The sequence below is a fragment of the Salvelinus alpinus genome, chromosome 19 (genome assembly GCF_045679555.1).
Source record: "Salvelinus alpinus chromosome 19, SLU_Salpinus.1, whole genome shotgun sequence".
NCBI lineage: Eukaryota > Metazoa > Chordata > Actinopteri > Salmoniformes > Salmonidae > Salvelinus > Salvelinus alpinus.
In genome coordinates, this window is record NC_092104.1 from 24535539 (window position 1) to 24553141 (window position 17603).

Consider the following 17603-nt stretch of genomic DNA (forward strand, 5'->3'; position numbering starts at 1 on the left):
CCCACAGAGATAAAGGCTGGGGAGGAAGGAGGGATGAGTGGTGAAGAGGGATGAGTGGAGGAGAAGAGGAAGGCAGACCCAAGTCATAGACTGTTCTCTCTGCTACCGCACGGCAAGCGGTACCGGAGCGCCAAGTCTAGGTCCAAAAGGCTCCTTAACAGCATTTATACCCCCAAGCCGTAAGACTGCTGAACAATTAATCAAATGGCCACCTGGACTATTTAAATTGACACCCCCCTCCCCCTTTTGTTTTTACTCTGCTGCTACTCGCCCTTTATTATCTATGCATAGTCACTTTACCCCTACCTACATGTACAAATTACCTCGACTAACCTGTACCCCCGCACATTGACTCGGTAACAGTACCCCCTGTATATACAGTAGCCTCGTTATTGTTATTTTATTGTGTAACTTTTTATTTAGCAAATATTTTCATAACTCTATTTATTGAACTGCATTGTTGGTTTAGAGCGTTTAAGTAAGCATTTCACTGCTGTATTTGGCGCATGTGACATAACGTTTGATTTGATTTAAAATGGGCAAATGTTCTTAGAGACTTACCCAGAAAACTCACAGTTGTAATCACTGCCAAAGGTGATTCTAACATGTATTGACTCAGGGTTGTGAATACTAATGTAAATTAGATATTTCTGTATTTCATTTTCAAAAATTTGAATTCAGACCGTAAAACAACAAAATATGGAATAAGTCAAGTGGTGTGCATACTTTCTGAAGACAGTGTACTTAATTGTGACCCAGAAATGATTTAATATTGAGACTAATATTGGGCTTTTAATAGTATTTTATTCATTATTATTCTGTTCTTTTTTCAAATGGTAATAGTTCATTGCAAAACTTAATTGTGCATTCATTTAATACAGTACATTAAGTGAAGCGCATGCTAAGCTTTGTGCAAAATGTTCTCACAAACTCAAGACCAGGCTGTTGTTTCATATGCACCAAAAAGTTAATTTTGCACAATCTGGACATTTGCATAGACACATAATCATCACTCACAGATGGTGATAGAAATACTGAGTAAACTTATTTTATGTTTGCTTTGAAGGATTTGATGAATAAGACATAAGCAGTTAATGAAAAATTCAAATGTGTTTGTATAATGGGGAATCATAACACAAGTGTCATTTTCTATGTCAAATCAAATCCAATTTTATTGGTCACATACACATATTTAGCAGATGTTATTGCAGGTGTAGTGAAATGCTTGTGTTCCTAGTTCCAACAGTGCAGTAGTATCAAACAATTCACAACAATACACACAAATCTCAAAGTAAAAGAAAGGAATTAATAAAGTGACCAGTGATGCCATGTCTATGTACATAGGGCAGCAGCCTCTAAGGTGCAGTGTTGAGTAACCGGGTGGTAGCCGGCTAGTGATGGCTATTTAACAATCTGATGCACCTGTACTGAACTCACCTTCTGGATAATAGCAGGGTGAACAGGCCGTGGCTCGGATGGTTGATGTCGGATGGTTGATGTCCTTGAGAATTATTTTGGCCTTCCTGTGACATCGGGTGCTGTAGGTGTCCTGAAGGGCAGGCAGTGTGCATCTGGTGATGCGTTGGGCAGACTGCACCACCCTCTGGCAAGCCCTGCAGTTGCAGGCGGTTCAGTTGCCATACCTAGCGGTGATATAGCCTGACATTGAGGCTCTCAATGGTGCATCTGTAAAAGTTTGTGAGGGTCTTAGGGGCCAAGCCGCATTTCTTCAGCCTCCAGAGGTTGAAGAGGCACTGTTGCGCCATCTTCCCCACACTGTCTGTGTGGGTGGACTATTTCAGATTGTGTACGCAGAGGAACTTGAAGCTTTTCACCTTCTCCATTGCAGTTCCGTCGATGTGGATGGGGCGTGCTCCCTCTGCTGTCTCCTGAAGTCCACGAACAGTTCCTTCGTTTTGTTGACATTGAGGGAGAGGTTATTTTCCTGGCACCACTCTGCCACGGCCCACACCTCTTTGTAGACCAGGCCTGGGCAATTCCAGTCCTTGGGGGCCTGATTGGAGTCACTTTTCCCCCATCCCTAGCAAACACAATTAAACTAATTGCATTTTTACCTGAAGATCATGATTAGTTGATTATTGGAGTCCAGTGTGTTAGCTGGGGCTGGGGGAAAAGTGTGACACCAATCAGGCCCCTGAGGACTGGAGTTGCCCAGGCCTGCTATAGACTGTCTCGTCATTGTTGGTAATCAGGCCTACTACTGTTGTGTCGTCTGCATACTTGATGATTGAGTTGGCGGCATGGGAGGCCACGCAGTCAAGGGGTGAACACGGAGTACAGGAGGGGGCTGAGCACGCACCCTTGTGGGGCCCCTGAGTTGAGAATCAGCGGAGTGGAGGTGTTGTTTCCTACCTTCACCTCCTGGGGGTGGTCCGTCAGGAAGTCCAGGACCCAGTTGCACAGGGCGGGGTTCAGACCCAGGGGCCCGAGCTTAATGATGAGCTTGGAGGGTACTATGGTGTTGAAGGCTGAGCTGTAGTCAATGAACAGCATTCTTACATAGGTATTCCTCTTGTCCAGATGGGATGGGTCAGTGTGCACTGCGATTGCATCGTCTGTGGATCTATTGGGGCGGTATGCAAATTTAAGTGGGTCTAGGATGTCAGGTAAGGTGGAGGTGATATGATCCTTGACAAGTCTCTCAAAGCACTTCATGATGACAGAATGTAATTAGTTCACGGACAAGTTCTGGCCTGGTTTAGATCTTATCTGTCAGAAAGATATCAATTTGGCTCTGTGGATGGTTTGTCTTCTGACAAATCAACTATACATTTCGGTGTTCATCAAAGTCCCGTTTTAGGACCACTATTGTTTTCACAATATGTTTAACCTCTTGGTGATGTCATTCGGAAACATAATGTTAACTTTCACTGCTATACATTGCGACGAAACATGGTGAAGCCCCAAAATTTCCCTCCCTGGAAGCCTGTGTTTCAGACATAAGGAAGTTGATGGCGGCAAATGTTTTACTTTTAAACTCGGACAAAACATTGATGCTTGTTCTAGGTACCAAGAAACAAAGCGATCTTCTGTTGGATCTGACAATTAATCATGATGGCTGTACAGTCATCGCAAATAAAACTGAAGGACCTCCGCATTACTCTGGACCCTGATCTCTCTTTTGACGAACATATCAAGAATATTTCAAGGACAGCTTATTTCCATCTTCGTAACATTGCAAAATTTAGAAACTTTCTTTCCAAAAATGATTCATTGCTTTGTCGCTTCTAGATTAGACTACTGCAATGCTCTACTTTCCGGCTAAACGGATAAAGCACTAAATAAACTTCAGTTAGTGCTAAACACGGCTGCTAGAAACTTGACTAGAGACAAAAAATGTGACCATATTACTCCAGCACTGGCCTCTCTACACTAGCTTCCTGTTAAGGCTAGGGCAGATTTCAAGGTTTTACTACTTACCTACAAAGCATTACATGGGCTTGCTCCTACTGTAACTATCTTTCCGATTTGGTCCTGCCGTACATACCTAAACGTACGCTACGCGTACGCTACGGTCACAGGACGCAGGCGTCCTTACTGTCCCTAGAATTTCTAAGCAAACAGCTGGAGGCAGGGCTTTCTCCCATAGAGCTCCATTTTTATGGAATGGTCTGCCTATCCATGTGAGAGACGCAGACTCGGTCTCGACCTTTAAGTCTTTACTGAAGACTCATCTCTTCAGTAGGTCCTATAGTGTGTGTAGTCTGGCCCAGGTGTGTGAAGGTGAACGGAAAGGCACTGGAGCAACGGACCACCCTTGCTGTCTCTGCCTGGCCGGTTCCCCTCTCTCCACTGGGATTCTCTGCCTCGAACCCTATTACGGGGGCTGAGTCACTGGCTTACTGGTGCTCTTCCATGCCGTCCCTAGGAGGGGTGCATCACTTGAGTGGGTTGAGTCACTGATGTGATCTTCCTGTCCGTGTTGGCGCCCCCCTCGGGGTCGTGCCGTGGGGGAGATCTTCATGGGCTATACTCGGCCTTGTCTCTGGGTAGTAGGTTGGAGGTTGAAGAAATCCCTCTAGTGGTGTGGGGTCTGTGCTTTGGCAAAGTGAGTGGGGTTATATCCTGCCTGTTTGGCCCTGTCCAGGTTATTGTCGGACAGGGCCCACATTCTCTCCCGACCCCTCCTGTCTCAGCCTCCAGTATTTATGCTGCAATAGTTTGTGTCGGGGGGCTAGGGTCAGTATGTTATATCTCGAATATTTCTACTGTCTTATCCGGTGTCCTTTGTGAATATAAGTATGCTCCCTCTAATTCGCTCTCTTTTTATTCTCTCTTTCTCTTCTCTCGGAGGACCTGAGCCCTAGGACAACGTCTCAGGACTACCTGGCCTGATGACTCCTTGCTGTCTCCAGTCCACCTGGTCATGCTGCTGGTCCAATTTCAACTGTTCTGCCTGCGGCTATGGAACCCTGACCTGTTCACTGGACATGCTACCTTGTCCCGGACCTGTTGTTTTGAACTCTCTCTCTACCGCACCTGCTGTCTGTAACTCTGAATGATCGGCTATGAAAAACCAACTGACATTTACTCTTGAGGTGCTGGCCTGTTGCACCCTCTACAACCACTGTGATTACTATTATCTGACCCTGCTGGTCATCTATGAACTTTTGAACATCTTGGCCATGTTATGTTATAATCTCCACCTGGCACAGCCAGAAGAGGACTGGCCACCCCTCAGAGCCTGGTCCCTCTCTAGGTTTCTTCCTAGGTGCTGGCCTTTCTAGGGAGTTTTTCCTAGCCACCATGCTTCTACATCTTCATTGCTTGCTGTTTGGGGTTTTAGGCTGGGTTTCTGTACAGCACTTTGTGATATCGGCTGATGTAAAAAGGGCTTTATAAATACATTTCATTGATTGACTCAGTTACCTTTGCTTTCTTGGGTACAGGAACAATGGTGGACATATTGAAGCAAGTAGGGACAGAAGACTGGGATAGGGAGAGATTGAATATGTCCGTAAACACTCCAGCCAGCTGGTCTGCCCACGATCTGAGAATGTGGCTAGGGGTGCCGTCTGGGCTGGTAGCCTTGCAAGGGTTAACACGCTTAAATTTCTTACATCGGCCATGAAGAACGAGAGCCCACAGTCCTCGGGAACGGGCCGTATCGGTGGCACAGTGTTATCCTCAAAACGTGCGAAGAAGGCGTTTAGCTTGTCCGGGAGCAAGACGTCGGTGTTGCTCCCGGGCTGTATGTGGGCTGTAATGTCCTATTATGAAGTTATTCAACTATAGATTAGCCATTCTGTGTAGGTACAGATTGACAGTGTACAGTCGTGGCCAAAAGTTTTGAGAATGACACAAATATTAATTTCCACCAAGTTTGCTGCTTCGGTGTCTTTAGATATTTTTGTCAGATGTTACTATGGAATACTGAAGTATAATTACAAGCATTTCATAAGTGTCAAAGGCTTTTATTGACTATTACATGAAGTTGATGCAAAGAGTCAATATTTGCAGTGTTGACCCTTCTTTTTCAAGACCTCTGCAATCCGCCCTGGCATGCTGTCAATTAACTTCTGGGCCACATCCTGACTGATGGCAGCCTATTCTTGCATAATCAATGCTTGGAGTTTGTCAGAATTTGTGGGTTTTTGTTTGTCCACCCGCCTCTTGAGGATTGACCACAAGTTCTCAATGGGATTAAGGTCTGGGGAGTTTCCTGGCCATGGACCCAAAATATACATGTTTTGTTCCCCGAGCCACTTAGTTATCACTTTTGCCTTATGGCAAGGTGCTCCATCATGCTGGAAAAGGCATTGTTCGTCACCAAACTGTCCCGGATGGTTGGGAGAAGTTGCTCTCGGAGGATGTGTTGGTACCATTCTTTATTCATGGCTGTGTTCTTAGGCAAAATTGTGAGTGAGCCCACTCCCTTGGCTGAGAAGCAATCCCACACATGAATGTTCTCAGGATGCTTTACTGTTGGCATGACACAGGACTGATGGTAGCGCTCACCTTGTCTCCTCCGGACAAGCTTTTTTCCGGATGCCCCAAACAATCGGAAAGGGGATTCATCAGAGAAAATGACTTTACCCCAGTCCTCAGCAGTCCAATCCCTGTACCTTTTGCAGAATATCAGTCTGTCCCTGATGTTTTTCCTGGAGAGAAGTGGCTTCTTTGCTGCCCTTCTTGACACGAGGCCATCCTCCAAAAGTCTTTGCCTCACATTGCGTGCAGATGCACTCACACCTGCCTGCTGCCATTCCTGAGCAAGCGCTGTACTGGTGGTGCCCTGATCCAGCAGCTGAATCAACTTTAGGAGACGGTCCTGGCGCTTGCTGGACTTTCTTGGGCGCCCTCAAGCCTTCTTCACAACAATTGAACCGCTCTCCTTGAAGTTCTTGATGATCCGATAAATGGTTGATTTAGGTGCAATCTTACTGCCAGCAATATCCTTGCCTGTGAAGCCCTTTTTATGCAAAGCAATGATGACGGCACGTGAAAGCAATGATGATAGAACGTGGGGAATGGTGAGAGGTAACCTAAAATAACACTGATATTGGTTTGGTTGTTATTTGTGATGTCATTAAAAATGTTATAAAGGAAATATTGTAATTCGAAAAGTATACACACTACATGTACAAAGTTTCCATCCTCTACGTTGTGCATGCTATATGAACAATGATGAAAGTGTTTTTGTTAAGAGAGGGATGTGATTTTAGAAACTATAATTGGAAATTGTGTCTATAACTGAACAGTAAGTAGTCACCGCCACCTTGAGTGAGGTCAGAGAGTGTGTCAGCCTGACGGAACAGCCCTTTTGAATGAACTGTATAAAATGATGAGTTAAGAATTAACATATTAGACCAGAGAGACGTTGAGCTGCAGCTCACGTTTAAAGTGGTTTGAACTCAGAATCTCAACACGAGGTAGAGACAATAAACTCACCTCCCCGACAATCACTGGTACGGCTGATTAGCTGTCCTAAGTAAAGTATCTAGAAACGCGAATTTAAGCGGGACCATTCTACTACTCTCTTCAAACCATTATATTCCACTACTCTCATCACCCCACTGGAAACCATCGACATGGCTGGCTGGCCTATCTTCAAAGAAGCATCTTCTTTGGGAGGAGAATAAACTTGTAGTTCTGTTCAGGACTACACAACAAGTCACCGGATACCGGACGACTGCAGAGAACAACATTAGAAGATGTGTGGGGACACCTTTTGGACAATCAAGGTCTTAGAAGCGTGCTGCGAAAAGGCCCAACCCCCTTTCCAAGGTTGCCCGGTTCAGAAAGATACACAGCGAACAACACGGGAAACAAAAGGCATTTTTCACGTGAATACATTCATGATTTTTCTCCAAGCAGGTGGTGAGTAGTTTATAAATGTAGCAACGTTAAGCGTCTCTGTCCCTCTCTTCCTTTCTCTCCATGTCTTTTGTAACAAGCAGCCATATTGTTGTCAGTTCACTAGGGACCTGTTTCTAATGTATTAAGTGTGTATGTTTATCCTGTGTTACTACTTAGTTAGCTAGTAAATAAATAATTAAACCAAGTTGTGTAGTACTGAATCATCAGTAAGGCTCAGGTTTTTGCAGATGCAAGGATACAACTGTTCAGAATGATGATATGATACGAGGTTATGATTAATAAGTTGACTGTTTATGGATGTGATAGGTTTTTTATTTGTATTTTATTTAACTTATATTTAACTAGGCAAGTCAGTTAAGAACAAATCCTCATTTACAATGACAGCCTAGGAACAGAACGAGGATTTGATCTAACAACCTTTCGGTTACTGGCCCAATGCTCTAACCACTAGGCTACCTGCCACCCCATAGGTAAAGACCTTTAATTCGGGAGAAGGTAACTCTAGAACTGCTCTCGTGGTGCCCCAAATCCTAATGAGTTAATTGTTACATGATTAATTCAATTGGGTAACAATTAAACATAGTTAGTTAATTAGATAAATAACAGTCATCAGATTAATGAAAGTAAATTCACGACAAACATGTAAAAATACTAAATTTTGGCACTTTAGCTAAAGGCACCAATTTCGTGGAACGACCCTGGTACATCCATTTTTGGACTGAATAATGAATGATGTACGCATTGATTCTTGAAGAATATAACTTATAAATGTCTCATGAGCTTAGTTCAACTGCCGTACCACATCGGTATATGTATATGTACACAAACACTAACCTCAAAACATGGTCACACCTGAAATTCTGATGAATCTCTGTTGCCTCTACAATAAATGTCTAAATTGATAATTGTACATTGGCCTATGTCTAATATGATGAGTGTACAGTAGGGTAATGTGGGGTAAATGCCCCCCCCCCCCCCCCATTTGAATTTTCCAACACTTTCCCTGGCTGATTCATAATGATGTGGCATCAACTATGCATGGACATTTTAATATGAGGATTAATTAATTAATCATATTATCCTAATTCACTTTCTAGCAATGTCATGTTAATTATATGCACAGGCAGGATTTGAATTGGCCTTCACATTGGTCTTGGGTTGACAAAAAGATATAAGAGTCCACCAAGTATAACATTTTTAATGCTTATGGGCATCCATTGGTCCCTCCAAAATCCAAACCCAGTCTATGAACGATAACATTAACAGTTATGCAAATTGAGTTCTGAAATAATAGAGTTTAAAAAAATTATAATAATCTGCTTTTGGAAGATAATGTATGAAGAAAATGTCTGGTAGTAAAAGTAGAAAGTCATGAAAGACAATCAGAAGGAAGGATTTTTGATAATATTCCCTCTGTTCGTGTCTCCTTTAATCATTTAATGTTACCTGATATACTTTGTTTACGTTAATTATAATTGTTTGCTTATGTGCTTTCTTTTTGATGAGTCATTCAATTCACAAATGACTTTAACATCTACATACCAGACCTGAGTGGAAATGGATCTGACTCAATCTTTAGAAATTCAATATGGAGTTTTTGATTCTGTGAAAATGATGTGTCACGGATATTACACTATTCATGGATTGTTTCTAGAGTGGAATTAAGTTTGTAATTAAATTCACATTGATCAACACATTCACCTTGATATGGAGTTAAATTAATGGGATGTAATCAGTGGTGTAAAGTACTTAAGTAAAAATACTTTAAAATACAACTTAAGTAGTTTTCGGGGTATCAGTACTTTTCTTTACTATTTATATTTTTGACCATTTTAACTTTTACTTCACTACATTCCTAAAGAAAATAATGTACTTTTTACTCCATACATTTTCCCTGACACCCAAAAGGACTCGTTACATTTTGAATGCTTAACAGGACAGGAAAATTGACAAATTCACACATGCTTTGTTTGTAAATGATGTCTGAGTGTTAGTAGTGGCTATCCATTAAAATAACAAGAACATGCTTTGCTTAATATAAGGAATTTGAAATTATTTATACTTTTACTTTCGATACTTAAGTATATTTAAACCAAATACTTTTATACAAGTAGTATTTTACTGGGTGACTTTCACTTTCACGAGTCATTTTCGATTAAAGTATCTTTACTTTTACTCAAGTTTGACAATTGGGTACTTTTTCCACCACTGGATGTAATAGAGTTGATGATGCTGAGTTGTATTATCCTGCTCAGTTGCATTCGCCAAACTCAGACAGAGTTGCGTTAGCCAGCTCAGACAGAGTTGCGTTCACCAGCTTAGTTAAACCAAGTTGTTTTACCTACCTGTGATGAGGTTGTCCACAAGCGTTGTGGGGATGCAGAAGATGCCCACCAGCAGATCGCTGACTGCCAGGTTGAGGATGAAGAGGTTGGTGACGGTTCTCATGCGACGGTTCCCCAGCACGATCAGACACACCAGTACATTACCCACCATGCACAGCAGGAAGATGAACAGGTAGGCCAGGATGAAGCTAGCAGCCACAGGGAGGGAGTGTTGGTAGTAAGGGAAGTAGGTGATGTTGTTGGTGGTGGTGTAGTTGGAGTCGTTAATAGCTCTGTGGTGGAGGAGGAGGTGATTGGAGGTGGTCAGGGCTGTCATGGTGTCTGAGGAGCCCTCCAGTTCAGTCAGACCCTCCTCTTCACCACTGTTCCACACCTCCATCACTTCTTCCTTCTTCAGGATGGATTGGTCTGATAACACACCACACCTTGTGACACAAACAAAAACATACAATCAGGAACTATTGTGAAACTATAATGTATTCATTCACTGCGTATCCATACAGTGTGTGACAGTGCTGGCCGTACCCTGTGCACGTCAACAAGTTAAAATAACTGGACTGATAAAAATTGTCAAAATCAAATAAATATTTATTAGGCTATAAAACAGATGGTTTTAAAGAAGTTAAAACACACCATGCTAAAAGCTTATTAAACACAACAAAAACTGTTGCTGCAGAGCATATACACTGCTCAAAAAAATAAAGGGAACACTTAAACAACACAATGTAACTCCAAGTCAATCACACTTCTGTGAAATCAAACTGTCCACTTAGGAAGCAACACTGATTGACAATAAATTTCACATGCTGTTGTGCAAATGGAATAGACAAAAGGTGGAAATTATAGGCAATTAGCAAGACACCCCCAATAAAGGAGTGGTTCTGCAGGTGGTGACCACAGACCACTTCTCAGTTCCTATGCTTCCTGGCTGATGTTTTGGTCACTTTTGAATGCTGGCGGTGCTTTCACTCTAGTGGTAGCATGAGACGGAGTCTACAACCCACACAAGTGGCTCAGGTAGTGCAGCTCATCCAGGATGGCACATCAATGCGAGCTGTGGCAAGAAGGTTTGCTGTGTCTGTCAGCGTAGTGTCCAGAGCATGGAGGCGCTACCAGGAGACAGGCCAGTACATCAGGAGACGTGGAGGAGGCCGTAGGAGGGCAACAACCCAGCAGCAGGACCGCTACCTCCGCCTTTGTGCAAGGAGGATTAGGAGGAGCACTGCCAGAGCCCTGCAAAATGACCTCCAGCATGCCACAAATGTGCATGTGTCTGCTCAAACGGTCAGAAACAGACTCCATGAGGGTGGTATGAGGGCCCGACGTCCCCAGGTGGGGGTTGTGCTTTCAGCCCAACACCGTGCAGGACGTTTGGCATTTGCCAGAGAACACCAAGATTGGCAAATTCGCCACTGGCGCCCTGTGCTCTTCACAGATGAAAGCACGCACATGTGACAGACATGACAGAGTCTGGAGACGCCGTGGAGAACGTTCTGCTGCCTGCAACATCCTCCAGCATGACCGGTTTGGCGGTGGGTCAGTCATGGTGTGGGGTGGCATTTCTTTGGGGGGCCGCACAGCCCTCCATGTGCTCGCCAGAGGTAGCCTGACTGCCATTAGGTACCGAGATGAGATCCTCAGACCCCTTGTGAGACCATATGCTGGTGCGGTTGGCCCTGGGTTCTTTCTAATGCAAGACAATGCTAGACCTCATGTGGCTGGAGTGTCAGCAGTTCCTGCAAGAGGAAGGCATTGATGCTATGGACTGGCCCGCCCGTTCCCCAGACCTGAATCCAATTGAGCACATCTGGGACAACATGTCTCGCTCCATCCACCAACGGCACGTTGCACCACAGACTGTCCAGGAGTTGGCGGATGCTTTAGTCCAGGTCTGGGAGGAGATCCCTCAGGAGACCATCCGCCACCTCATCAGGAGCATGCCCAGGCGTTGTAGGGAGGTCATACAGGCACGTGGAGGCCACACACACTACTGAGCCTCATTTTGACTTGTTTTAAGGACATTACATCAAAGTTGGATCAGCCTGTAGTGTGGTTTTCCACTTTAATTTTGAGTGACTCCAAATCCAGACCTCCATGGGTTGATAAATTTGATTTCCATTGATAATTTTTGTGTGATTTTGTAGTCAGCACATTCAACTATGTAAAGAAAAAAGTATTTAATAAGAATGTTTCATTCATTCAGATCTAGGATGTGTTATTTTAGTGTTCCCTTTATTTTTTTGAGCAGTGTATAATGTCTACATCTCCCTCCCACTGTTCAGATAGACCACCTTAAAAGAAACAAACCAATTAACACACTCAAAGATCAACACACCTGAACACACTCAAATTGACAACACAAACGACTGACTGTTGAAGATGAAGTTGATGGTAAATGTTTAAATATATGTAATGGTTTGAACAATGAAACCGTTTTGGGCCCAATTAACACACAAGTAACAGAAACGCACATTTAAAAGGTCTAAATGAAGATGCATTGAATGCAATCAAATTCATCTTCACACAGTGTATCTCCAGTACTTTGAATTGTTCTGTAATTTGTGTAGGAATTTTCATAGCCTACTTATACTGAACCAAAATATAAATGCAACATGTAAAGGGTTGGTCCCATGTTTCCTGAGCTGAAATAAAAGATCCCAGAAATGTTCCATACTGTATGCACAAAAAGTTGTGTTCACAAATTTGTTAGTAAGCATATCTCCTTTGCCAAGATAATTCATCTACCTGACAGGTGTGGCATATCAAGAAACTGATTAAACAGCATGATCATTACACAGGTGCAGTTTGTGCTGGGGAGAATAAAAGTCCACTCTAAAATGGAGACTTAAATACCCTGACCAAGTGAGATATACATGGCGGAGCCTTAATCAAGCTAGTCGTCTTGACTACTTTCTTATGCCATTCTCTCAGGCACTAAAAGTTTAAAAAGTGTTGATAGGGGACAGAATGCAGTCGGATCATCACATAATTGGCATATATATTACAGGATTTCCACGTGGGCGAAGATATTGGAAATGTAATCAAAGCCTACTAGATGATAAATTGTTTAGAACTAGGACAGAAGAATTTATAACAGACTTTTTCCAGACATAACATAGGTACAGCAGATCCCCTTATTGTACAGCAGATCCCCTTATTGTACGGGACACTTTTAAGTGTGCCTTTAGAGGCCATGCAATTCAGTACTCATCTAAAAAACAAAAGCAATTTAGATCAAAAGAGTCCATATTAACTTCTCTAGGATAGGGGGCAGCATTTTCACGTTTGGATGAAAAGCATACCCAAATTCAACTGCCAGCTACTCATCCCCAGAAGATAAGATATGCATGTTATTAGTAGATTTGGATAGAAAACACTCTGAAGTTTCTAAAACTATTTGAATCATGTCTGTGAGTATAACAGAACTTATTTAGCAGGACAAACCATTCAGATTGTTTTTTTTTAAGAATATTTTTTCATTTCAGTCTCCTCCATCTCCACTAACAAACTAATTGTATGGATTTTTTTCCTAATAATAATTTAAAATTAACATCTGTACAGAAAGACTCATGTGAAGGCCAAATTACAGAGGAGGAACTTCTTGATGCAATTAAAGCCTTTAAGGATGGGAAAACTTCAGGGCTGGATGGCATACCAGCGGAAGTATACCAAACTTTTTTTTATATACTCAGAGGACCATTATTAGCATGTTTTAACCACTCCTATATAAATGGTAGATTATCAGACACGCAACAAGAAGGTCTGATATGATTATTACTGAAACAGGACCCAAATGGTATATATAAAGATCCAGTCCATTTAAAAAATTGGAGACCTCTTACACTTCAGTGTTGTGATGCAAAAATCCTAGCAAAATGCTTGGCGCATAGAATTAAAAAACTATGGTCAGATATTATTCATCCTAAATCAGATTTTTTTTTTACACGGATGATACATTGTAGATAATATAAGACAAGTACTGGAAACAATAGAATACTATGAAATTTCGGGGACACCAGGCCTGGTTTTCATTGCTGATTTTGAAAAGACTTTTGATAAAGTATGACTGGAGTTTATATATAAATGCCTAGAATATTTCAATTTTGGGGAATCTCTTATAAAATGGGTTCAAATTATGTATAGTAACCCTAGGTGTAAAATAGTAAATAATGGCTACATCTCAGAAAGTTTTAAACTATCTAGAGGAGTAAAACAAGGTTGTCCACTATCGGCATATCTATTTATTATTGCCATCGAAATGTTAGCAGATAAATTAGATCAAACAATAATATTAATAGAAAGAGGAGGAAGGGAAGCGCTACTAAGGTACACTATAGTAGATTTTGGTAGATAGAAGGTGCTCTTTGGTAAAAGGGGTAAATTGGTCATCAAAAAGAAAGGAGGACCAAGGCACTCTTCATATAATTAATTAAAATGCCTTTATTAGTATGGCATGTTCAATAGAAACAAAGTTTTTTTTAAACCGACGTGTTTCGGCTGCATGGCCTTCGTCAGGGAGTACTTTAAAAAAACTTTGTTTCTATTGAACATGCCATACTAATAAAGGCATTTTAATTAATTATATGAAGAGTGCCTTGGTCCTCCTTTCTTTTTGATAATATTAAGGGATTAGAAATCCATGGCTTAAAAACTAAGGTGTCATTGTACGCTGATGAGTCAAGTTTTCTTTTAAAACCACAATGAGAATCTCTCCACGGCCTCATAGAGGATCTAGATACTTCTGCTATCCTCTCTGGATTAAAACCAAATTATGATAAGTGTACTATATTACGTATTGGATCACAAAAAAATGCTAATTTCACATTACCATGTAGTTTACCAATTAAATGGTCTGACGGAGATGTGGACATACTCGGTATACAAATCCCAAAAGAAAGAAATGATCTCACTCCAATAAATTTCTATAGAAAGTTAGCAAAAATAGATAAGATCTTGCTACCATGGAAAGGAAAACACCTGTTGATTTATGGAAAAATCACCCTGATTAACTCTTTAGTCATATCACAGTTTACCTATTTGCTTATGGTTTTGCCTACACCTAGTGACCTGCTTTTTAAATTATATGAACAAACAATATTACATTTTATTTGGAACGGCAAGCCAGATAAAATTAAAAGGACCGATTTGTATAACGAATATGAATTCGGAGGGCAGAAATCATTAAATATTAAAGCATTAGACCTCCCACTAAAGGCATCAGTCATATAAAAGTTATACTTAAATCCAAACTGGTTCTCTAGTAAATTGGTAAGAATGTCTCATCCTGTGTTCAAGAAGGGACATTTTCCCTTTATTCAGATTACACCTGCTCACTTTCGGTTGTTTGAAAAGAAAATAATCTCCAAAATATTGTTCTTTTTTTAAACAAGCCTTAGAAAGTTGGTTGCAATTTCAGTTTAATCCACCTGAAAAGACAGAACAAATAATACCACAAATTTGGGGGATTCAACTGAAATATACTAATTGATTTTAAAAAAAGTATTTTTTGAAGAAATGTTTTTAAAAAAGGTATAATTTTTGTGAATGATATCATAAATAGGACTGGTGGAGTTGTCACACATACAGCTAATACAGACATATGGAAATGTCTGCTCTACCCAAAATTACAACCAATTAATTGCAGCATTACCAAAAAAATGGAAGAGGCAAGTAGAAGGGGAAAAAGTAAGGAACTTGTATGTCGGCCCTGTATTAAAGAACCTGAATGGTTAAAGAAAAGTGTGATAAATAAAAACATTTACCAATTTCATTTAACTTCTTCGGGGTAGGTGGCAGTATTCGGAAGTTTGGATGACTGAGGTGCCCAAAGTAAACTGCCTGCTAACTCAGGCCTAGAAGCTAGGATATGCATATACTTGGTAGTATTTGATAGAAAACACTCTGAAGTTTCTAAAACTGTTTGAATGATGTCTGTGAGTATAACAGAACTTATTTGGCAGGCGAAACCCCGAGCACAATCCATCCAGGGATTTGTTTTGTTGTTGAGGTCAATCTGTTTTCCATTAGTTTTCTATGGCAAGCCCGTTTTAATAGAAATTAGCTTGCAGTTCCTATCGCTTCCACTGGATGTCAACAGCCTGTAGAAATGAGAAAGAAGTCAATTAATAATTATGTTAGCAAAAATGTTTATTTTTAATTTACAATCTGTAGAAGCTATGAGAATAGAAAGTTTCAAAACTTTTGTGAAGCATCACTGCACAGTTGAAAAATATATGGCAAATAAAAATCCAAAATGAGATGGGAGGGGTTGAATGGAGCTGAAGGGTGGGACTAATAACACAATAACCAATGTAAAACATACAGGGTCTGTAAAATGTATATAGGTTCAGAACTTTTGTGAAATAGCACAGTTACAAATAGAAATCAAACTGGATGGACATCAGAAATAGAGGAAGGACTAAAAACAAACAAAATATAACTATTGTAAAATAGATTGTATCTGTAAAATGTGTATAAGATACATAAACTGAAGGTAGAAGCGTAAGTGTTTATTGGTTTACTCCAATTGGGTGGTGATAGGGTTTGCCGGGAATAATAAAGGTATATTCTAAAAAAAGTATGTATGTCTATATAGGTATGTGTATGTACAGTGGGGCAAAAAAGTATTTAGTCACCCACCAATTGTGCAAGTTCTCCCACTTAAAAATCGTGAGATTTTGAGTGAAAACCTCCTTCCATCAGCAAGGGCATTGAAGATGAAACGTGGCTGGGTCTTTCAGCAAGACAATGATCCCAAACACACCGCCCGGGCAACGAAGGAGTGGCTTCGTAAGAAGCATTTCAAGGTCCTGGAGTGGCCTAGCCAGTCTCCAGATGTCAACCCCATAGAAAATCTTTGGAGGGAGTTGAAAGTCCGTGTTGCCCAGCAACAGTCCCAAAACATCACTGCTCTAGAGGAGATCTGCATGGAGGAATGGGCCAAAATACCAGCAACAGTGTGTGAAAACCTTGTGAAGACTTACAGAAAACGTTTGACCTCTGTCTTTGCCAACAAAGGGTATATAACAAAGTATTGAGATAAACATTTGTTATTGACCAAATACTTATTTTCCACCATAATTTGCAAATAAATTCATAAAAAATCCTACAATGTGATTTTCTGGATTTTCTTTTCTAATTTTGTCTGTCATAGTTTAAGTGTACCTATGATGAAAATTACAGGCCTCTCTCATCTTTTTAAGTGGGAGAACTTGCACAATTGGTGGCTGACTAAATACTTTTTTGCTCCACTGTATATATGTGTATATGTATGCATGCGTGTATGCATCTGGATATATATTTACCCCAAAAATATATGGGGGATTGGAAATGATGCAGACAATTACATTGATGGAAGCAACATTCTTTCCACAATATTAAGCTGATCCACAAAAAATCTGAAAAAGATGTGCAGTTTTGTCACACAACCCAATGCCACAGAAGTATCAAGTTGAGGGATCGTGCAATTGGCATGCTGACTGCAGGAATGTCCACCAGAGCTGTCGCAAGGGAATTAGTTAATTTCTCTACCATAAGCCACCTCCAACGTCACAGGGGCCCACCCAGGGATGCGTCCCTGCCCAGTCATGTTAAATCCATAAATTAGGACTTAATACATTTATTTCAATTGACTGATTTCCTTCTATGAACTGTAATTCAATACAATCTTCGAAATTGTTGCATGTTGTGTTTATATTTCTGTTCAGTATACTTTGGTCAATACATCACTTCATACTTGGTAGTGCACAAGTTTGCACAAGTTTGGCTAATGTACTCTAACCTCAGACGCACTGAGATGAAGCACAAGGATGCAATTATGTGCACATAAAACTCAAATCCACATGTACAAACTAGAGTGATGACTATTTTTACAGTATATTCAGAAAATAATATAAAACAAGTACTATAATTTAGAAC

General features: G+C 40.9%; 1 protein-coding gene across 1 annotated transcript in view; it reads right to left on the bottom strand.

Moving 5' to 3' along the window:
- Nucleotides 1-10105, bottom strand: part of npffr1l2 (neuropeptide FF receptor 1 like 2) — a 28789-nt gene extending 18684 nt beyond the window's left edge. Inside the window, exon 1 of the mRNA XM_071352672.1 lies at nt 9687-10105. Coding sequence (XP_071208773.1) covers nt 9687-10065 — 379 coding nt within the window. The 5' untranslated portion in view covers nt 10066-10105. The remainder of the gene's footprint in view (nt 1-9686) is intronic.
- Between the last annotated feature and the right edge of the window lie 7498 nt (nt 10106-17603).